At 44.1% G+C, this 21,309-nt stretch overlaps 1 protein-coding gene and 1 long non-coding RNA gene across 2 annotated transcripts in view; one reads left to right on the top strand and one right to left on the bottom strand.

The window, feature by feature from the left end:
- LOC126983995 (uncharacterized) overlaps positions 1–21,309 on the bottom strand; it is a 98,969-nt gene that overhangs the window by 14,879 nt on the left and 62,781 nt on the right. Inside the window, exon 2 of the mRNA XM_050837297.1 lies at positions 13,477–13,605. Within this exon, the coding sequence (XP_050693254.1) occupies positions 13,477–13,605 (129 nt within the window). The remainder of the gene's footprint in view (positions 1–13,476; positions 13,606–21,309) is intronic.
- On the top strand, positions 3,819–5,034 carry LOC126983999 (uncharacterized). Its single transcript, XR_007736335.1, has 3 exons — positions 3,819–4,187; positions 4,336–4,488; positions 4,642–5,034. It is a non-coding gene; the product is annotated as an uncharacterized LOC126983999 (long non-coding RNA).

The following is a 21,309-nucleotide window of genomic DNA, read 5'->3' as shown; positions in this document are numbered from 1 at the left end:
GTGACTTTCTTTCCTGTTATCTTGTTTCCTCTCTTCCTCTCTCTCTCTCCCTCATGACCTTTCCTCTGTATCCTGTTTACACACACACACACACACACACACACACACACACACACACACACACTTACTCTCCTTACACAAAACCCCTCTGTCCCCCCCTCCTCCTCCTCCTCCTCCTCTTCTTCTTCTTCCTTCTCCTCCCTCTTACTCCACCTACCGTTACGCTTCCCCCCCCATTCCCCCCACCCCTGTCTCTCCTCCTCTTCCTCTTCTTCCTCCACCTCCTCTTCGCACGAGTCATACTCAACACTTATAAACGTTAACACACACACACACACACACTCTCTCTCTCTCTCTCTCTCTCTCTCTCTCTGTGTGTGTGTGTGTCAGTAACCTCGTTTCTCATCTTATTACGAGTTGTTTATCTTTACATTCGTTTTTCTTATTTTTTTTGTTTGTTTGTTTTAAGTCCAATGTCTCTCTCTCTCTCTCTCTCTCTCTCTCTCTCTCTAAGCCCACAGGTAAGAAGAGAGAATTAACGGAGTGCTCAGGTAACCGCTCGCAACCCTTCAACACCAGCATAATGAACCTCGACCTATAAATGAACCTCAGAACCTACAAAACAACCCCGCAACGCCAAACAGAATAACCATCAAAACTCCTTATTCAGAAACCAAACCATTCAATATAAACTTTTATTTCCCTATTTTCTTTGTCTTCCTTTCCCTTCCCTCCTCTCGTGCCAACAGACAGACAAAAGGTGATGTACTTAGGCCCAGAATCAGACAAATAATACCTGTTCTCACACCTGTTAATCAGTTGCCATGCACAGAAGAGATGAGTAACCTTCCCCCCCATTCCCCCTGCACCTCCCACTTGCACTCTCTCATCCCCCCACTTCCCCTCCCTCAGTCTTATTCAAAACCCAAGTTCCTGTAAATTAAACCCCAATTACAGAATCAAAACCTCGAACGCTATAATGTGAACCCTCAACATCTTAAAATAATAAACCTCAAAACTCCTTATTCACAAACCCCAAACGATTCAATATAAACCCAACTTAGATTAAACCTCAAAGTCTTATTCAAAACCCAAGTTCCTGTAAATTAAACCCCAATTACAGAATAAAAACCTCGAACGCTATAATGTGAACCCTCAACATCTTAGAGAATAAACATCAAAACTCCTTATTCAGAAAACTCAAACATCATAATGTAAAAACCCACAAACCTTACGTAATAAACCTCAACCTCGTATCTACAAACTAAAAACACTACAAACTAAACCTCCAACGTTAACAGAAGAAAACCTCAAACCTCCTTATTCACAGAACTCGAGTCAAAATTCCTTCATAAAAAAAAAAAAAAAGTTCTTGATTCAACTTGGTAAACGCTCGGATTTCACACCCACACACTCTAACTAAAAAAAGAAAAAAATCAGAAACCACAAACCTCGTAACAACCTCCAGAAACCCCTCATCAACACCCCAAAATTTATCAAGCCCAGAACTCCTCTTTAGAACCTCCCCGACTCTTCAACAGCCCACAAGTTCTCGTTTCAGGCCAGTAGCTCCTCTTAGAACCCCGAAACCCTTCATCAATACAACTCGGCAGGAATTCAGTGTGTTTAAGGATGTGCGTGGGATGTGCTAGACAGGTTGGGGTGTGGTTGTGTGGTCGGTGTGGCGTGCTTGGAGGAGGAGGAGGAGGTGGAGGAGGAAGAGGAGGAGGAGGTATGGGGAGGATGAAGCCGGTGTAATGCGAAGCTAACCGATAGAAATGCATCTCTCTCTCTCTCTCTCTCTCTCTCTCTCTCTGGTAACCTGTTTGTCCGTTTCCTTTCCATTCTTCTTCCTTGTTTTCCTCTTTCTTTTCTTCTTTTATATATTCTTCCTCTTCTTCCTCCCTGTATGTTTGTTTTCTTCCTTTTCTTCTTTCATCTCTTCTTCCTTCTCTTCCCTGTTTGTTCGTTTTCTTCCATTCTTCCTTTTTCTCCTCTCCCTTTTCTTCTTCCTCTTCCTCTTAAATTTTAACTCATGGTGGCGTGTTTAACTTCCTCTTCCTCTTCAATAGACACCCAAGCATCCTTCATTTTATCCCCTCCTTCCTTTCCTTCTTCCCTTTCTCCCACCTCTTAGCTCGTTCACTCTACCTTTTGTTTCTTCTTCCTTTCGTTTTTCTTTCCCTTCTTTCCTTTCCTTCCTTCCTCCCATTCTTCATTCTATCCCTTCTTCCTTCCTTTCTTTGTTCCTTCCTCCTTCTCTCTTTCGTTTTTCTCTCCCCATCTTTTGCTTTTCTTTTTTTCTATCCTTCTCTGCATATCTTTTTAACTTCTTTCTTTCTTTATTTCTTCCTTCCTCCTTCTCTCCCTCCCATCCTTCTTTTCTTTCTCTCTCTCTCCTTCCCTTTGCTAATAATAACTTCTTCCTTTCTTCCTTCCTTCCTTCTTTCCTTTCTTTTTCTCTCCTTCTCTTTCCTTCTTTCAACTTTTCCTTTCTTCCTTCCTCCTTCCAGTCTCCTCCTTGGCACTTTCTTTCCTCCATTCTCCTTCCCTTCGCTCCTCTTCTCCCTTCCTTCTCTAATGCTTTCCTCCATACCTCCCTTCTACATTTTCCTCCCTTCTTTGCATGACACGGAAAAGGCTTTATCGTAACATTCAGGATAAGCTTTATATATTATCGCCACCACCACCACCATCACCACCACCATCACCATCACCACCACCACCATCACCATCACCTCCATTTTCCATTTTCTTTTCCTCTCTTTCTTACATAATATCCTCTTCTTCCTCTTTTTCTTTGTTTCTTTCCTCCCTCTCTCTCTCCTTGTTCTTCGTTTCCTTCCCTCTTCTTACTTTTCCTCTTCTCTCTTCTTTCTTTGTTCCTCTTTCTTTAATTTCACGTTTCCTCTTTTTTTAAATTTATTTATTCATCTTTTCTTTCCTCTTCCTTTCCTTCTAATCCTCTTCCTTGTTTCTTCTTTATCTACTTCTCCAATCTCTCCTCCTCCTCCTTTTCCTCTTACTCTTACTCTTTCTCTTCCCCTTCCTCCTCCTCCTCCTCCTTTCCTACCCTCATCATCATCATCCTCTCTTTCTCTTCTTTTCCCCTCCTATTCTTCGTTTCCAATCCCTTCTCCTTATCTCCTCCATTTCCTCCTCCTCTTACTGCAAGCTCTCCACCACCACCATCATCACAAACCACCACCACCATCATCACCATCACCATCACCGTCACCACCACCACCCTAAAGAGGCCATCGTTTGTTTAGCCTCAAGACCGTAAACGGAATAAATCGCTTAGTCCCTTATCAATACGAGGCTCTGTTTTGCTTAGATTACGACCCCCTGCCCCCTACATGTTCCCCCTGCCCTCAACACGCCCCTCCCCCCTGCCAACGCTGCCACCTCCCTGGAAAGAAAGAAAGAAGAAGGACAGAAAGGTAAGAGAAGAAGAGAGGAAAACATCGAACAAGATAAATAAAGAAATAGAGAGAGAACGGAAGGAAGGAAGAAGGGAAGAATGGGCAAGGAGGAAAGAGAAACAAGAAAAGAAAGGAAGAATAAACTAGAATGAAAAAGAGAAAGAGGGTAGAGGACAAAGAAACAGAAAAACAGAGAGGAAGGAAGGAAGAAGGGAAGAGTGAGCAAGGAGAGAGAAAGAAAGGAGGAAAGACAAAAAAAGAAGAATAAACAAGAAAGAGAAAGAGTACAGAGGACAGAAAGAAGTAAAAAGAAAAAAAAGAAAAAAAGAAAGAAAGGAAGAAGGGAAGAATAAGTAAGGATAAAAGAAAAAAAAGAGGAAAGAGAAAAAAAAAAGGAAGGAAGAGTAAACAAGAAAGAAAAAGAGAAAGAGTACAGAGGAACAGTTTGGAAGGGTAATAGGCAGGGTAGAGTAGTATGATGTGGTGTGGGGAAATGCTGAAGTGGTAGGCTGCAAGGGGACAGGGGACAGGGCAGGGTTATAGGAAGGGTAAACTGATGTGGTATGAAGCGTTAATGTGGTGGGATGCAAGGAACAGCGTGGCAGGGTGTTGTGGTGAAGTTTGGTCAGGTTAGGTGTGGTTTGGTATAGTGTGGCAGGGTTATAGGAAGGGTAAACTGATGTGGTATGAAAAATTAATGTGGTGGGATGCAAGGAACAGCGTGGCAGGGTGTTGTGGTGTAGTTTGGTTAGGTTAGGTTAGGTTGGGTGTGGTTTGGCAGAGTACAGTGTGGCAGGGTGAAAGGGGACAGGGTAGGGTTATAGGAAGGGTAAACTGATGTGGTATGAAGAGTTAATGTGGTGGGATGCAAGGGACAGAGTGGCAGGGTGTTGTGGTGAAGTTTGGTTAGGTTGGGTGTGGTTTGGCAGAGTATAGTGTGGCAGGGTGAAAGGGGACAGGGTAGGGTTATAGGAAGGGTAAACTGATGTGGTATGAAGCGTTAATGTGGTGGGATGCAAGGAACAGCGTGGCAGGGTGTTGTGGTGTAGTTTGGTTAGGTTAGGTCAGGTTAGGTGTGGTATGGCAGAGTATAGTGTGGCAGGGTGAAAGGGGACAGGGTAGGATTATAGGAAGGGTAAACTGATGTGGTATGAAGAGTTAATGTGGTGGGATGCAAGGGACAGAGTGGCAGGGTGTTGTGGTGTAGTTTGGTTAGGTTAGGTTGGGTGTGGCAAAGGGTAGTGTGGCAGGGGTAGTGTGGTTGCCTGGCTATCAGCTGGTGGTGGTGGTGGTGAGGCAGATGTGACGTAACAGCTGCAATGGTCTCTAATTACTGCTTCTACTAATGCCATCCTTCCTCCTACTGCTGCCACTACTACTACTACTACAACTACTACTACCACTACTACTACAATCATTGCCCCCCCTCTCCATTCCTTGCCTTCCTCTACCCCACTCCTTCCTCCTCCTCCTCCTCCTCATCATCATCATCATCATAATACCCAATCAACTAACTCTTCCTCCTCCTCCTCCCCCTCTTCCTCCTCTTCTTTTGACTTCTCTTACTCACCTACCCATCCTCCCCTTCCTTCCTCCCTGCCCCACTCTTCCCTCCTCTTTCTCGCGCCCCAGACCCAGACCCAGACCTAGCTCCCTTCCCCCCATAGACAAACTCAGACCTCTCCATCCCTCTCCAGCCCCCCTCCCCTTCCCTCCAGACAGACCCATACCTCCCCCCCTTCAGCCCTCTCCCCCCCCTTCCTCCTTCGCGACGGTTCATTATCTCGCTCGCCAATAATGAGTTTACCGTTTTAAGCGTCGCCTGCAAGTGGTGGTCGGCGCCTTGGTGATGTCACGTGTTCAACTGTTGCCACCGTCACCGCCACCACCACTGTCATCATCATCATCGTCATCATCGTCATCACCACCTCCACCTCCAGCCATTGCGTCTCCGTCCACCAACTCCACTACCACGATCCGTCACCACCGTCATCACCATTTTGAGTCATTCCCTTTATCGACCACCACCACCATTGCCTTTTCGACCAGTACCAACATCTTCACCACCATCATCAACACCAGTCATTCCCTCCACCACCACTGCTATTACTACTACTACCACTATTACTACTGTCCCATTTCTACTATTACTATCACTGCCCTACTACTGTTACTACTAGTGCTGGTGGTCTTAGCTTCTCTATAACAAACCAGTCTCACCACTCTACTATAACAACACTCCTACCACTTCTACCACTCCACCACCACCTCTATCACCACCAGGACGTCTTCAGAGGACCTGGTCGACACTGGCTCCGGCGTAAGTGTGGTGGTCGAGGTGGCCGGTCTTGTGGTCGACTAATTTTTCTCACTTTACTTGTTGCCGATATAGATAGATAGATAGATAGATAGATAGAGAGAGAGAGAGAGAGAGAGAGAGAGGGGGGGGGGGGTGAGGTGGGTGTCATGGCCGTCGTTTGCTTGCCTTCCCACGCGATATCTCAGCCTAATTATCGGCCTGCGTCGGGTCATTAGTGAGCTATACAAACGATCCGTTACGCGCGTGTGTGTGTGTGTGTGTGTGTGTGTGTGTGTACAAAGGGCGGGTCGTGTGTGCTGAGTGGTGTCTGGGGGCGTGTCACCCGCACACCTGAGCTACCTGGCGCGGGGCGCTGCGGGCGGGGGGAGCGGGGGCGGGGGCGGGCGTGAACCTTCTGAGGGCGGGGGAGGTTGAGGGGGAGGGTCTGCGAGCGGGGGAGTCGACGCTCATAACGCTGCTCCTCCCCGGTCCTCCTCCGCCCCTTGTCCCTGGGTTGTTGAGGGCTGGTCGGAGGGTCTTTGCCGCGAGGTGTCAGGTCATGGCAGTCCCCGGGGTAGGGCTGCACGGGGGGCTCACGAGGTCCCTGCAACACCTCACTCCTGGTCCTCACGGCGGGTCTCCTCTCCCGGCGCGGTGCGGGCGGGGACTCACACTCGCTGCAGGAACACTCGTCCCCGCCGGAGGAACAGTCCAGCTCCTCGCCGCTGGACCTGCCGCCGGGCCGCACCGGGGACCGCCACCTCCGCCTCGGGCTGCTGCTGCTGGTCACGCCGCGGTCGCTGCTGGCGGTGGCTCCCATAGGTGCGGCGCCTCGGCCCTTCCTGTGCCTTCCACAACGAGGGCACTGATGCTAAGAACAGAGACTCTGCACTCTTGACACAACGCAGCCACAGGCACAAGCAGAACCCCGCCGGTCCTCGAGGGTCACCAAAAGACAGTTTATGAGACTCAGTGCGCGGCCTCAACACTCGTCACCGCCAAGAGAGTCACCGCGGAGGATGGGAGTCTTTCAATCAGCCTCGCCAGGCATCGGGGGTCACCGAGACAGTTTGAGCCTCAGCGCGCGGCCCCAACACTCATCCCCGTCAGGAAGGTCACGGTGGAAGATGACTCACACAGCCCCGCCAGGCATGGAGGTCAGCACGAGCCTAATGGAGCCTCACCGCAGGAGGGCGACCGCAAGGCACAGCGACACCTTACACCGCCTCGTCGGTTCACAGAGGTCAAGAAGGCAGAGTGAAGGAGGATCACCGCGGAGCCCTGAGTCCCCTAACAGTCATCCCCGTCAGGAGGGTCGTCGCGGAGCTCAGCACGACCACAGCACCGCCGCACGACGCGTCCACCCCCGGCACGACATGAATAAAGACAAGGCGGCGTTATGCTCGGGGAACCGCTGCTCGGCCCACTCACACCGCCTGGCCACCTGTCGCCCTCAACGGGAAGGAGGAAAAGCGGGCGGCACGGGCGCGAGGTGAGGGTGGGTGAACGGCACACTTTCCCGCAACACAAACATGAGCATGCACCCACCTCCACCCCCTCCCCTGACCCACCCATCCAGCTGCTGTGTATGGGAAGTGGAGTGTGGCTGCTGGGCCCCCTTCATCACGCCTCCGCGACGCCTCACAGCCCCGGGGGTCTCAAGGGCCTCGGGTTATAAGTGTTTCTTTGGGGGATGCGTGGGAGTCCTGCCGGAGAGGACCTAACAGTTTATATGCATTTTTAGCCCTACGGAGTTTTACGTTCCCATGAATCTTTATGAACAGAAGAGGAACACACACACACACACACACGCACACACACACACGAAGACAGATGTTCCGGGCAATTTATACGCTTTATTACCTCCATTATATCTCCAGGTGGCGCGTTACCTGGCCGGAGACATTTACCTTCGCATTCATTACCATTACCACCACCACCACCACCACCACCATCTGGTGCGATTATTCTCTTCAGCGGACGATTCTCACATTACAACGCATCTTAGAGTCTGGCCGCGGTATCATAAGTCACTGGGATGAAGGGAGTAATAAGCAACAAGGGAGATAAAATAGAGAGATCAGACGTAGTAATTTTCCCTAGTGCAGAATCCTCCCTTTCTCCTCCCCGCCCAATCATATTTACACACACATACACACACATACTTCACGCGCCTATAACAAGCTCCCCCTTCCTCCTCAGCCCTTCCCTTGACACGAGTTCCAATTATGTCCGTCAGCCAGACCCCGTTCCTTATACTGCAAGCTTTCCATGAACCAGTTTTGTGAGTTAATGGCTACATCCTAAACATATTAATTGGAGTCTGTGTGGATGGCAAGATAAGGTAATTGGAAGTAAGTGGAATTCAGCGGAGGAGAAACTCTTAAAAGCTGCCGTTGGTTGGGTGGCAGACTGTGATATTATGACAGATACGGAGCACGTGATCTAGTAAGGAGGAACTGTGTTAAAAGTCTTGGAAATTTAGAACACGAGAGACTAATCACAGAAACACACACGCACGTAGAGAAAGGCAGTGGAGGTGAATAATGCGACATGACAGAAAAACAAAACACTCGAGGAAGTTAGGAAGAAGTGAAAGAGAAGAAAACAAGAACAACCACAGACTGAGAAGGTAAACAGTAGGTGAATAATACGACATGACACATAAACAGAACACTCGGGGAGGCAGGACGGAAGTGAAAGATGACATACGAGTTCGGGAAAGAGGAAAGAGAGCAACCACCAACACGAACTGAGAATACAAACACAGTAACGCGACTAGACAGAAACAGAGCACACCAAGAACAAGGGCTGAAGTGAAAGGTGACATACGAGTTCGGGAAAGAGGAAAGAGAGCAACCACCACCACGAATTGAGAATACAAACAGAATAATACGAATGACAGAAACAGAGCACACCAAGAACCAGGGCTGAAGTGGAAGGTGACATACGAGTTCGGGAAAGAGGAAAGAGAGCAACCACCAACACGAACTGAGAATACAAACACAGTAACGCGACTAGACAGAAACAGAGCACACCAAGAACCAGGGCTGAAGTGAAAGGTGACGTAAGAGTTCGGGAAAGAGGAAAGAGAGGAACCACCACCACGAATTGACAAGACAAACAGAATAATACGAATGACAAACAGAGCACACCAAGAACCAGGGCTGAAGTGAAACGTGACATACGAGTTCGGGAAAGGAGAGAGGAAACAACAGCCTTCACACACTGGACAGATGGACAGAGTGTGTGAGTAATGCGATGTGACATAATAACAGAGTACTCGAGGAAGGAAAGGCGGAGTGAAACATGACATAGGAGTTTTGTGAAAGAAGGAAGAACACAGCAATCAACCCACACACAGCGAAGGGTAGACAAGCTAAGTTATGAGACACGACATGAACACGTACTCGATGAAGGGAGGAGGAAGTGAAATAATGACATACGAGTTTCGGGAAAGAAGTGATATAGAAAACAGCAACCACCACCATACACTTGAAGGAAAACAGTGAGTGATGGGAATGAACAGAAACAATGAGAGAAGGAAAGAAAGAAAAAAGAGAAGGAAATAAATAAATAAAATAAGGAAGTGAAATATGACATACGGGTTTAGTTAATGAAGAGAAAAGGAAAACAGGAATCACCACCATACACTTGAAGGAAAACAGTGAGTAATGGGAATTAACAGAAACAAAGAGAGAAGGAAAGAAAGAAAAGAGAGAAGGAAAGAAAGAAAAAAAGAAGGAAGTGAAATATGACATACGGGTTTAGTTAATGAAAGAAAAACAGGAATCACCACCATACACTTGAAGGAAAACAGTGAGTAATGGGAATGAACAGAAACAAAGAGAGAAGGAAAGAAAGAAAAGAGAGAAGGAAAGAAAGAAAAAAAGGAAGTGAAATATGACATACGGGTTTAGTTAATGAAGAGAAAAGGAAAACAGGAATCACCACCATACACTTGAAGGAAAACAGTGAGTAATGGGAATGAACAGAAACAAAGAGAGAAGGAAAGAAAGAAAAGAGAGAAGGAAAGAAAGAAAAAAAGAAGGAAGTTAAATATGACATACGGGTTTAGTTAATGAAGAGAAAAGGAAAACAGGAATCACCACCATACACTTGAAGGAAAACAGTGAGCATTGCGAATGAACAGAAACAAAGAGAGAAGGAAAGAAAGAAAAGAGAAGGAAAGAAAGAAAAAAAGAAGGAAGTTAAATATGACATAAGGGTTTAGTTAATGAAGAGAAAAGGAAAACAGGAATCACCACCATACACTTGAAGGAAAACAGTGAGCATTGCGAATGAACAGAAACAGAGAGAGAAGGAAAGAAAGAAAAAAAAAAAAAGAAGAAAGTGAAACATAATAAACGAGTTTCAGGAAAGAGAAAAATCAACTCCCCGTCATTTAACTGAACGGAATTGAAGGAGAATGATGGACTTTTGTGTAGAAGGAACGTGACTTGAGTATCGTTCACTGGTGTGGATCGGTAAGGGAATGTGTGTGTGTGTGTGTGTGTGTGTGTGTGTGTGTGTGTGTGTGTGTGTGTGTGAAGGAGGGGGGGAGAAGGAGGAAGAGGAGAAGGAGGAAGGTGAAGAGAATGAACGCTGATATGGGGAATGAGAACAGGAAGTATATGGAAGAGAGAGAGAAAGAGTACATGAGAGAAAGAAGAGGAATGGAAGGAGAGAAACGAAGAGGAAGAAAAGAGGGAAGAGAGAGCAGGAAAAGAGGAAAAGAGGAATGTGTGGGAGAGAGGAAAGGAAGGATAGGAGGGCGAAGAGAAGTGAAAATAAAAGAATAAACTGATAGATAACGGAAGAATCGGAATAATAATAATAATAATAATAATAATAATAATAATAATAATAATAATAATAATAATAATAATGTGTGTGTGTGTGTGTGTGTGTGTGTGTGTGTGTGTGTGTGTGTGAAAAAAAAAAAAAAAAAAAAAAAAAGAAAAAAGGATCAGCTATTTCCCCTTTCAAATAGGCAAATAAAGGCAATTGCATCCACTATTCAACACTATTCAAAAAGAGGATTGTGAAGGGGTGGGTGGGTGAAGGGGGGGAGGGGGAGGGGGAGGGAGGAGACGTAGACAAAAGCCCCCCCCAAAAAAAAAAAAAAAAAAAAAAGGACGAGGGTATTTTTCATCGGCTTAGCGTTTCCTTTTACCATCAATTCATCGGGTCTATTTTTGTCCTTTTTTTTATCGATTAGTATAGCAGGTCAGTTAGTATACCTTTCCCATCTTTCCCTTCATCGCTCCCTCCCTTCTTCCCCTTTTTTTATATAGCCTGAGGATAGCAAAGGGAAGAGAGAACGAGGAGGAGGAGGAGGAGGAGGAGGAAGTCGATGAGAAGGGAGATGATGAGTAAGAAGACGAAAAAGACGAGGAATAGAAAAGGAGGAAGAAAAGGAAGAGGAGTAGGAGGAGGAGGGGAGGAGGAAGAAGGAAGAAAAGGAGAATGAGGAAATGGAAGACAAGAAAAGGCAATGCAGAGAGTGACGAGGAGGAGGAGGAGGATGGGGAGGAAAGGAGGAGAAGGAGGAGGAAGACGAAACAGATTGCCTATACGCGAAAGAAGAGACAAAGCAAAATAAGAAAAAGAAGAGGAGAAAGAGGAGGAGGAGGAGGAGGAGGAGGAGAAAGGTAGGTTAGGAGAGAAAGAGAGGCAGGTCGCACGTGACTGTAGGGTGGCCTGTAAAGGGTTGAAAGCAGAACAAACACACACACACACACACACACACACACACACGCACACACACACGCACACACACACAGACAGACAAACACACAGACAAAGGACTCAACAAAGCAGAACAGAAAGACAAAAGAGGAACGATGGAAAAGCGATGACTGGAAGGGGTGCAAGAGGAGGAGGAGGAGGAGGAGGAGGAGGAGGAGGAGGAGAATGAAGGTTAATATGAGGAATGGGAACAGAAAGTATATGGAAGAGGGAGAGAAAGTATGCATAGGAGAAAGAAGAGGAATGAAAGGAGAGAAGAGAATGAAAGAGAACTGGAATGAAGGAGAGAAAGAAGAGAAAGATAATAAGAGAGAAATGAAGGAAAGGGAAGAAAGAAAAGGGGATAAAAAGAGAAATGGAATGAAGAGGAAAAAGGAGAGAAAAATTGAGGGAAGAGAACAGGAACAAAGGATTGAAAAGGTGAGAAAGAAATAGAGAAGCTAAATGAAAGGAAGAAAAGGAGAGGATAAAAAGAAGGAAAGAATGAAGTGGATAGATAAAAAGATGAGGAAGATAGGAGGGTGAATAAATAAACAGAAGAAAATAATAGAAGACAAAGAAACAAGGGAAGAAAAGAATAAATGATGAAAATAACACATAAAAAGCAGATAAAAATAATGGGTAATGTAGGTTAGGATGAACAAGAATGAGATAAAAGATGATGAAGAGAATGAGGAAGAGGAAGGAAGAAAGAGTAGGCCATAGATGTGTTGATAAAGAGGGGGATAAGAGGAGGCTAAAAAGAGGAAGAGGTAATACAGACATAGATAAAGAGGGGAAAAAGGCGATGTAAGACAAGGAGAAAGAAAAATGAGGACAACAAAAATAATAAAGGAGAAGATGAAGAGGGAGGAGATGAGAGCAGAAGAGATGGTAAGGAAGAAGAAGAAGAGGTGATAAAGAGGGAGATAAAGAAGGGATGGTGCTGAGATATGAGGATGAAGAGAAAGTGAGGAAAATGAGGGAGATACAGGAGAAGATAAAGGAAGGAATAGAGAAGATGGGATAAATGTAGGGGGCAAAAGAGAAGATAAGGAGAAAGGAGAAGAGATGATAAAGGGAGAGAGATAAGGAAGGGATGATGCTGAAAGAAGAGAAAGAGAAAAGGAGAATGAGGATGAAGGTGATACGAGAATAGATGAAGAGGGAGATGAGGGCAAAAGAGAAGGAAAGGAGGAAGAAGAAGAGATAATAAAGGGATAAATAAAGAAGGGATGATGATGAAAGAGGAGAAAGAGAAAGGAGAATGAGGATAATAAGGGAGATATAAGAATAGATGAAGAGGGAGATTAGGGCAAAAGAGAAGGAAAGGAGGAAGAAGAAGAGATAATAGAGGGAGAAATAAAGAAGGAATGATGCTGAAAGAAGAGAAAGAGAAAGGAGAATAAGGATAATGAGGGTGACACAGGAATAGATAAAGAAGGAGATGAGGGCAAAAGAGAAGAATAATGAAGATAGGATAAGTGTGAGGAGCAGTTAAGAAGAGAAGAATGAAAGTGACTACAATGAAGATGATAATGACGATGATGATGATGATGATGAAGTTAGAAGATGGAAAAAAAAAAAAAAAAAACGGAAAGGAAGAGAACGAGAAGGAGAATAATGAAGAAAAGGAGACATACAAAGACGGAGAGATAGATAGATAGACCAAAGTAAAGAGGAGATAGACAGATGATAACGATAGATAGAAGATATATAGAAGAGACAGAGATAGATAAAAAAATACGAAGAAGAGAAATTATAGAAGAATGGAAAAGGAGAAAAGAGAAAATGGAAGGTGAAGAGAAATGATTAAGGAGATAAAGAGGAAATGAAGAAATATAATAACGAGATAAGAGATAGATAGAAGAGACAAAAAAGGTCAAAACAAAAAGAGAAAATGCATAAAGAAAATGAAGACAAGACAGAAGACTGAGACGAAAGGTTACATATTGAGAGAGAGAGAGAGAGAGAGAGAGAGAGAGAGAGAGACGCCCTTGGACCCTTCCCCGTCAGCCTTACCTTCAGCCCCTGCCGCAGCGCTCCCCGATCCGCCCTTGTCGCCCGTTCCTGCCTTCTCCAGCCGCTCCACCGCCGTCTCCAAGCGGGACACCAGCGCTGCCAACTCTCCTGCCATGATCTTCAGCAACTCTGCAAATAATGACGCAATGTTAGAGAGAGAGAGATAGAGATACACACTTATAATACACAGAATAAGCTATGCAAATACTGCCAAATAGATCACACGACGCTAGTGAAATACTCCTGAGGGAACGTAAGTGTCTATAAGAATTGCTCACAGGGGTAAACTATGCTAAACTTCCAGTACAGTTCAATAATACCAATCCGTTCTCTGTTTTTCGTATGTTTCGTTTTATGGTAAACGTATAAAAAGAAAACGGGAATGCTTTTAATTAAACTCGTGGACTAATGCGGTTTTGTATGCATTTATTTGATTGAATGATTAAGATGAAATGAAACACAGGAGGGGAGAATGGAAAAGAATGACAACGAGGAAGATAAAGAGGGAGATAGGAAAAAAGAGAAGGGAAAGAAGATAGAGTTGAAATGATACACAGGAGGAGAGAATGGAAAAGAATATGACAACGAGGAAGATAAAGAGGGAGATAGAAAAAAAAGAGAAGGGAAAGAGAAGAGAGAAGAAAGGGAAAGAAGATAGAGTTGAAATGATACACAGGAGGAGAGAATGGAAAAGAATGACAACGAAGAAGATAAAGAGGGAGATAGAAAAAAAAAGAGAAGGGAAAGAAAAGAGAGAAGAAAGGGGAAGAAGATAGAGTTGAAATGATACACAGGAGGAGAGAATGGGAAAGAATATGACAATAAGAAAGATAAAGAGGGATAGAAAAAAAGGAGAACGGAATGAGAAGAGAGAAGAAAAAGAGGAAGAAGATGGAGAATTAAGATGAAATGATAAACAGAAGGGGAGAAAGGAAAAGAAAATGACAGAGGAAGATAGAGAGGGAGATAGAAAATAAGGAAAACGGAAAAAGAGAGAAGAAATAATGAGGAAGATGAAGAGAGGAGATAGGAAGGAGAATAGAAGAAACAAAGATGAAGGTAAATGATAGGAAAGAAGAGTAGAAGGAGAATAAAGAAGGGAAACAGAACACTGATGAATGGTAATTATTAATATCAGGTGTTGTAGTTTCCATCCTTTCTATCTTTTTTTTTTTTTCATTTTCTTTCTTTAACTCGTACGTGATGCCATTTTATTTATTTGCTTGTTTTTCTTTTTCCTGCTTGCGTTTCTGCTATTGATGGCACACACACACACACACACACACACACACACACACACACACACACAGTATCTGCAGTAATTTATACACGAAAGCACCATAACTTTGACCCGAGTGCCTACCTTGTACTGTTAATGTTGTTTTCCAGTGCTCGTGTATCCCCCCTGACTTACAATATACACACACACCCACACACACACATACACACACACACACACACTGCCCCGACCCGTTTTGTCTATCCACTGACCTTTAATAATAAAACTCGTGACATTTTGCCTTTAAGGGTGTTCTATATATCAACACAAAAATCAAATAACAATACAAGGTTGCCCTCCATTCGATGTTATAATCAAGCCTTCATTACCTTTTACTTTAGTTACCCATTGAAAGCTAAAAGGAAAATGGGGATGCTGATGATTACTCTGGTGGACTAATGTAATACGAACCGTGGCTACCATATTCTTTTTTATACAGTTTTTAGGGTATGTGAAGCAGAGCAAGAGCAAAATATCACACATAACAATAACACAACAAAAAAACATCCGCAACACTAACCTCCCACAAGATGAAAAGGAGAAATAAAGTAATGACGAAACAATATCAACTAATGGTCCCACAAAGCTGTCTAGATGCTCGCCTCTCTTCACACTCTTTGTACACTAAATTAAATCCTTGCCCGTAGCTGCTGGAGGGAAACACCTTTGCTATTGAATAATGCACCAAACAAGTCGATCGAAGCACGCTAATGAAATACTGCAGGGGGAACATAAGCGTGTGTGTGAGCTGCAAAATAAATGTCACGGGGCAGACTGCGCCAGACTTGCAGGGAGAATCAACACCACCACAGACTTGGTCGGCTCCGTTGACGTCAGCCGACATGGTCCCTCCGCGGCGGGACAAATCTGCATGACCCTGAAGGGCTCTATAAAACCCCTGTTCCCATCCTAGAGGTGACGACAAATCGAAACAAAAACACCACCATTTCTGTTGTTGTCTGGTTAATGTAAGCTTTGTTTTATAAAGCATACGTGAAAAAAAAACGGGTACGTTCTTTATTATACAGATGGACTCATTCAGTTCGGGGAGTTATGAGGTAAACTGTGCTAGACTTGCAGGGAGAACTACCACCACCACCACCACTTCTCTTTTGTCTGGTGCTATTGTACGTGCTTATTTTCCAGTATGCGTGCAAAAAAAAAAAAAAAAAAAAAAAAAAAAAAAAGGAAAACGGGAATGCTCTTAATTATGGCGGACTCATTCAGTTCGGGGCGTTATGGGGTAAGCTATTCTAAAGTAAAGTGATCGTTAGCGTTACTTTACGGCCAGACACCACTGGAGGGCGGGGCCGGCCAGCCACCACTGCAGGGCGGGGCCGGCAGGCTGGCACTCGGCCAAGCCAGGCTCAACTCACTGCAGAGAACGTGTGTGAGTACTGCTCAGGGAGATTTAGGGAGAGTATAGGGAGTGGGTGAGGAGATGAAGGGAAAGGTAAGGTAAGAGGGAAGGGTGGGTGAGGATATGGAGGGAAAAGAAAGTGGGAAGAGAGAGGAGGGTCTTGAGGTAAGAAGATCGAAGGGAAAGAATGGTATGAGGGAGAGGGAGATGGGAAAGGACATGTAAGTGGGGAAAGGGAAGTACAGGGGAGATAATGAGGAAGGAAAGGTGGGGTGAGAGGGAGAGTGAGGAGGGGAAATAAGGGAAAAGGGATAGAATGAGGGAAAGGAAGGGAGAAGGGGGGTAGTAAGGAGGGAAAGGAAGGGTACAGGAGAGTTAGGACGAAAAGGAAGAGTAAGAGGAAAAAGTGAGGAAGAAAATGAAGGGAAAAGGGGGGAAAGAATGATGAGGGAAAGAAATGGTACAGGGGACATTGATGAGAGAAAGGAAGGGTAAGGGGAGAGAATGAGGAAGGAAAGAATGGGAAAAGGGGAGGAAGAGTGAGGAGGGAAAGGAATGGTACAGGGGACATTGATGAGAGAAAGGAAGGGTAAGGGGAGAGAATGAGGAAGGAAAGGAAGGGTAAGGGGAGAGAATGAGGAAGGAAAGAATGTGTATGAGCAAGAGGAAGGAAAGAAAAGGGAGTATAAAGAGGGAAAGAGAGGCGTCCTGTGGGTAAAGGAAATCGATTGCGGTGTTTATGTGTTTATGTGAAGGGGAGCTATACGTTACGAGAGGGGGGTAATAGTGAGGGAAGAGGGAGTGTATAAACCAGGGCAATAAAATGTGGGACAAGTCCATAAACAAGATGAAGTATGCTAGTAACGAGGCGGACGATAATAAAGAGGAGAGGAAATAAACACCCGCAGTAAGTTAATATCACATAAGAGGACACAACCAAGGACATAAGAGTAGAGACTGAAGAGTGTACCGAAGCAAACACACGTCCAAGAGAAGCAGAGGAAAAGTTTGGACGATGGTGAGTTGAGAGTTAATAAGACGGTTAGTAATACAGGAGTATTGTAAAAGTTTGGACGATGGTGAGTTGAGATTTAATTAGACGACGAAGAATGAATAGCAAGTTAGTAATACACAAGGGAGTATTGTACCCAAGCAAACACACGTCAAAGAGAAGCAGAGGAAAAGTTTGGACGATGGTGAGTTGAGATTTAATAAGACGACGTGAAGAATGAATATCAAGTTAGTAATACACAAGGGAGTATTGTACCCAAGCAAACACACGTCCAAGAGAAGCAGAGGAAAAGTTTGGACGATGGTGAGTTGAGATTTAATTAGACGACGTGAAGAATGAATAGCAAGTTAGTAATACACAAGGGAGTATTGTACCCAAGCAAACACACGTCAAAGAGAAGCAGAGGAAAAGTTTGGACGATGGTGAGTTGAGATTTAATTAGACGACGTGAAGAATGAATAGCAAGTTAGTAATACACAAGGGAGTAGTGTAACCAAGCAAACACACGTCAAAGAGAAGCAGAGGAAAAGTTAGGACGATGGCGAGTAGACATGAATGAATAGCAAGTTAGTAATACACAAGGGAAGGTAACAATGATAGCTGAATATAGACATCAGTAAGGAAACAATGGTGGTAGTTAGGACAATGCCGAGTGGAAATTTAATAACACGAGAGAGAAAGCGTAGTAAGTTAATAACACAGAATGGAAGGTAACAATGATAGCCGAAATGAAGGTTCCCAGACTGAATACACACGTTAAGTGGCATTGGTGGAGGTTTGAACGATGCCGAGGTAAGATTCAATAGCAGGATAAAAAGAACGAATAATAACTTAGTAAAACACAACATAAGGTAACACTGACGGCTGAATAAAGAGTTCCCAGGCTGAATACATACATCAGAAGGAAGCAACGGTGGAAGTTTGAACGATGGCAATGCAAGTTCCAATAACCCGATATCAAGAACGCATAGTCTCAGCAATACACGGGAATAAAGTTAACTGATGGGCGCATACAGAGTTTCCAGGCTCAAACAGAAGGCCAAGGCAGGAGTGGTTAGGGCGAGGGGCTGAAGGGCTCGTGTGTCTCAGAGCTGAGGTTTAATAACACGAAGCAAGACTCAACGGGCCATGAAACCGAGGGCTGAGTGGTGGTTATGTGTGTGTGTGTGTGTGTGTGTGTGTGAGAGAGAGAGAGAGAGAGAGAGAGAGAGAGAGAGAGAGAGAGAGAGAGAGAGAGAGAGAGAGAGAGAGAGAGGAAGAAGAAAAAGGGAAAAGGGGGAAGAAGGGAAAAAAGAGGAAGAAAAAGAAGAGAATAAGAGAGAGCGAGAGTGAGAGAGAGAGAGAGAGAGAGAGAGAGAGAGAGAGAGAGAGAGAGAGAGAGGATGAGGAAGGGGAGGAAGAGCAAGAGGAAGAAGAAAAAGGGAAAAAGGGGAAGGGAAAAAAGAGGAAGAAAAAGAAGAGAATATGAGGAGAAAGAGGAAATAAAGAGGGAAAAAGATGAAAACAGAGAGAGAGAGAGAGAGAGAGAGAGAGAGAGAGAGAGAGAGAGAGAGAGAGAGAGAGTGTGTGTACCTTGAGACCTTTCTTGAACCTACCCACGGCGACCATTATACCCTCCATTCCTTACCATTCTCTAAACTGCCTTCATTACCCTTTCATCTCCTTAATTACCCTCATTTTGCACTGTAAGTCACAAATTACCCGCTAAAACTCCTCTTCAATCACTTTAATTAAATCTTCAGCCCTTATTAAAACCAACTAGCGTCATTTACCACATTTTTTTGGCCTGGTTCATTTTCTTAAACTTAAAATTGATGCGCCGTTACAAAGATGAAGCTCCTGATCGTGAACTGAGCTGAAATGACGATAGTGGGTACATCAAAGAAAACGGGTTGGGGGCTTGATAACATACACTATGCTTATAATCAACGTGAAGTAACGGGGACCTAAGATGGGCTAGAAAAATAAATAAAAAACATTAAATAGGAGGAAGAGAGTAAATTAGAGGATTGTTTTGAGACTTGATTTCATACGGTTTGCTTATAATGAACGTGAGATACTGATAAACTTAAGTAAGCTAGAAAAAAAGGAAGAGTATATTAATGAAAACGGTCTGGGACATGATTTCTTGCGCCTTATTCATAATTAACGTGAAGACCAACAGACATATTCTTATACCTTATGCCCGGAAGCTCGCAAGATCAGGGTAAGCAAACTACTTATTCATTCACTTATAAATTTTGAAAAGGCTTTAGCATGTAAGGAAAAACATGCTTGGGTGTTAATGAGGAGCTAAAGTGAGCTGTAAAAAAAATAAAGAAAAAGAAGGAAGAGTAAACATTAATTAATTTCTTGAGTAAACGAAAGGAAAATGGGAAAGGGGAACAGGACACAAGAAGAAGAGCGGATTAAACTTGTGTACATAATATTAAAGAAGACTAAAACAAAGGTAAATAGACTCAGCTTCCCCCAATGAATAAGAAAAGGCAATTACTACATCATCACAGACTCAAGGGGTAAAATGCGACGGAGATGAGCACTGAGGTAAGGCGCCCCCACGACCCCCCCAACTTTACTAAATCTGTCTTAAATTAGATAAAAAAAGGAATAAGAAAATGAAAAAGAAAATGCAATTACTACACTTCTACAGACTCAAGAGGTATAAAATGTGACAGAGATGAGCACTGAGGTTACGAACACCCCCCACGAGACCCTCAAACGTTACTTATAAAAAAATAATAAAATAAATAAATAAATAAAAAGATGCTGGATTGACGTTTAATAGATAAGTCGGTAATTGCGTCATTTATTATTCAGTGGCGGAACGGAGAGTTGATGATGGAAACGAAGGAAAGGAAGAAAAGAAAAATTGGAAAAGAAAAAAAAAAGTCGTTTCTCCACTCACGACCTCTTGATCTTTAGCATCATTAATAGTTCTCTCTCTCTCTCTCTCTCTCTCTCTTAAAACTCAATAGGCGGCCGTGAGATTTAATGAAGAGAGAGAGAGAGAGAGAGAGAGAGAGAGAGAGAGAGAGAGAGAGACCCACCTACGTGACAGATTAGGCTAAAAAATTATCAGAAACGTCAAACTTCCGACGGGATCACTTTATCAAGGGGATTCTCTCTCTCTCTCTCTCTCTCTCTCTCACCAATTTTTCTACCTCACACTCGATTTTCTACTACTACTACTACTACTACTACTACTACTACTACTACTACTACTACTGTCATCAATAATAAATGGGAGTAGAATCAGAAGCAATAGTAGTAGTAGTTGCAGTAGTAGTAGTAGTAGTAGTAGTAGTAGTAGTAGTAGTAGTAGTAGTAGTCATCAGCAACAAAATAAGTAAAATTGATAGGCTGACATTATTTTTCCAGAGGTTATCAAAATTAATCTCCTTTGGCAATGACTAAACTAAAGAACGAGCGAACACACACACACACACACACACACACACACACACACACACCTGCAACGTCCAGCACAACACAAACACAATGAGCTACTGACTGAGCCTTCCTCCTCCTCCTCCTCCTCCTCCTCCTCCTCCTCCTCCTCCTTCTCCTACTCCTTATCTTCCTCCTCCTCCTCCTCCTCCTTCTTATCTGTATCCTATTCCCTTACTCTTCCCTTCTTTTTTCTATTCCTCCTCCTTCTTCTCCTTCTACTCCGTATCTTCCTCCTCCTCCTCCTCCTCTTCCTTCTTTTTATCTGTATCCCATTCCATTACTCTTCCCTTCTTTTTTCTATTCCTCCTCCTTCTTCTCTTCCTACTCCGTATCTTCCTCCTCCTCCTCCTCCTTCTCTTTTTCTATTCCTCCTCCTGCACCTCATATTTCTTTGGCTCACTCAATCCCTCCTCCTCCTCCTCCTCCTCCTCCTCCTCCTCCTCAGGAATACGCGATAGGGCAGCAGAGAGGGGCGGTTTATCTCCTCCCTTCCTCCCCCCAACCCCCCCGACCCCCCACCACCACAACCGCAACCACCATAAAAATATAAATAAATAAAACCAGAAAAATCTATATCAATGGACCCAAACACTCGTCTCGGGTTTGAAAAAGTCTTGCGGCGAGAGAGAGAGAGAGAGAGAGAGAGAGAGAGAGAGAGAGAGAGAGAGAGAGAGAGAGAGAGAGAGAGAGAGAGAGAGAGAGAATGAAAAAAAATATATATAGCCTATTATG

Source organism: Eriocheir sinensis, chromosome 55, assembly GCF_024679095.1.
Source record: "Eriocheir sinensis breed Jianghai 21 chromosome 55, ASM2467909v1, whole genome shotgun sequence".
Classification (NCBI taxonomy): domain Eukaryota; kingdom Metazoa; phylum Arthropoda; class Malacostraca; order Decapoda; family Varunidae; genus Eriocheir; species Eriocheir sinensis.
This window is presented reverse-complemented; position numbering and strand designations above follow the sequence as displayed.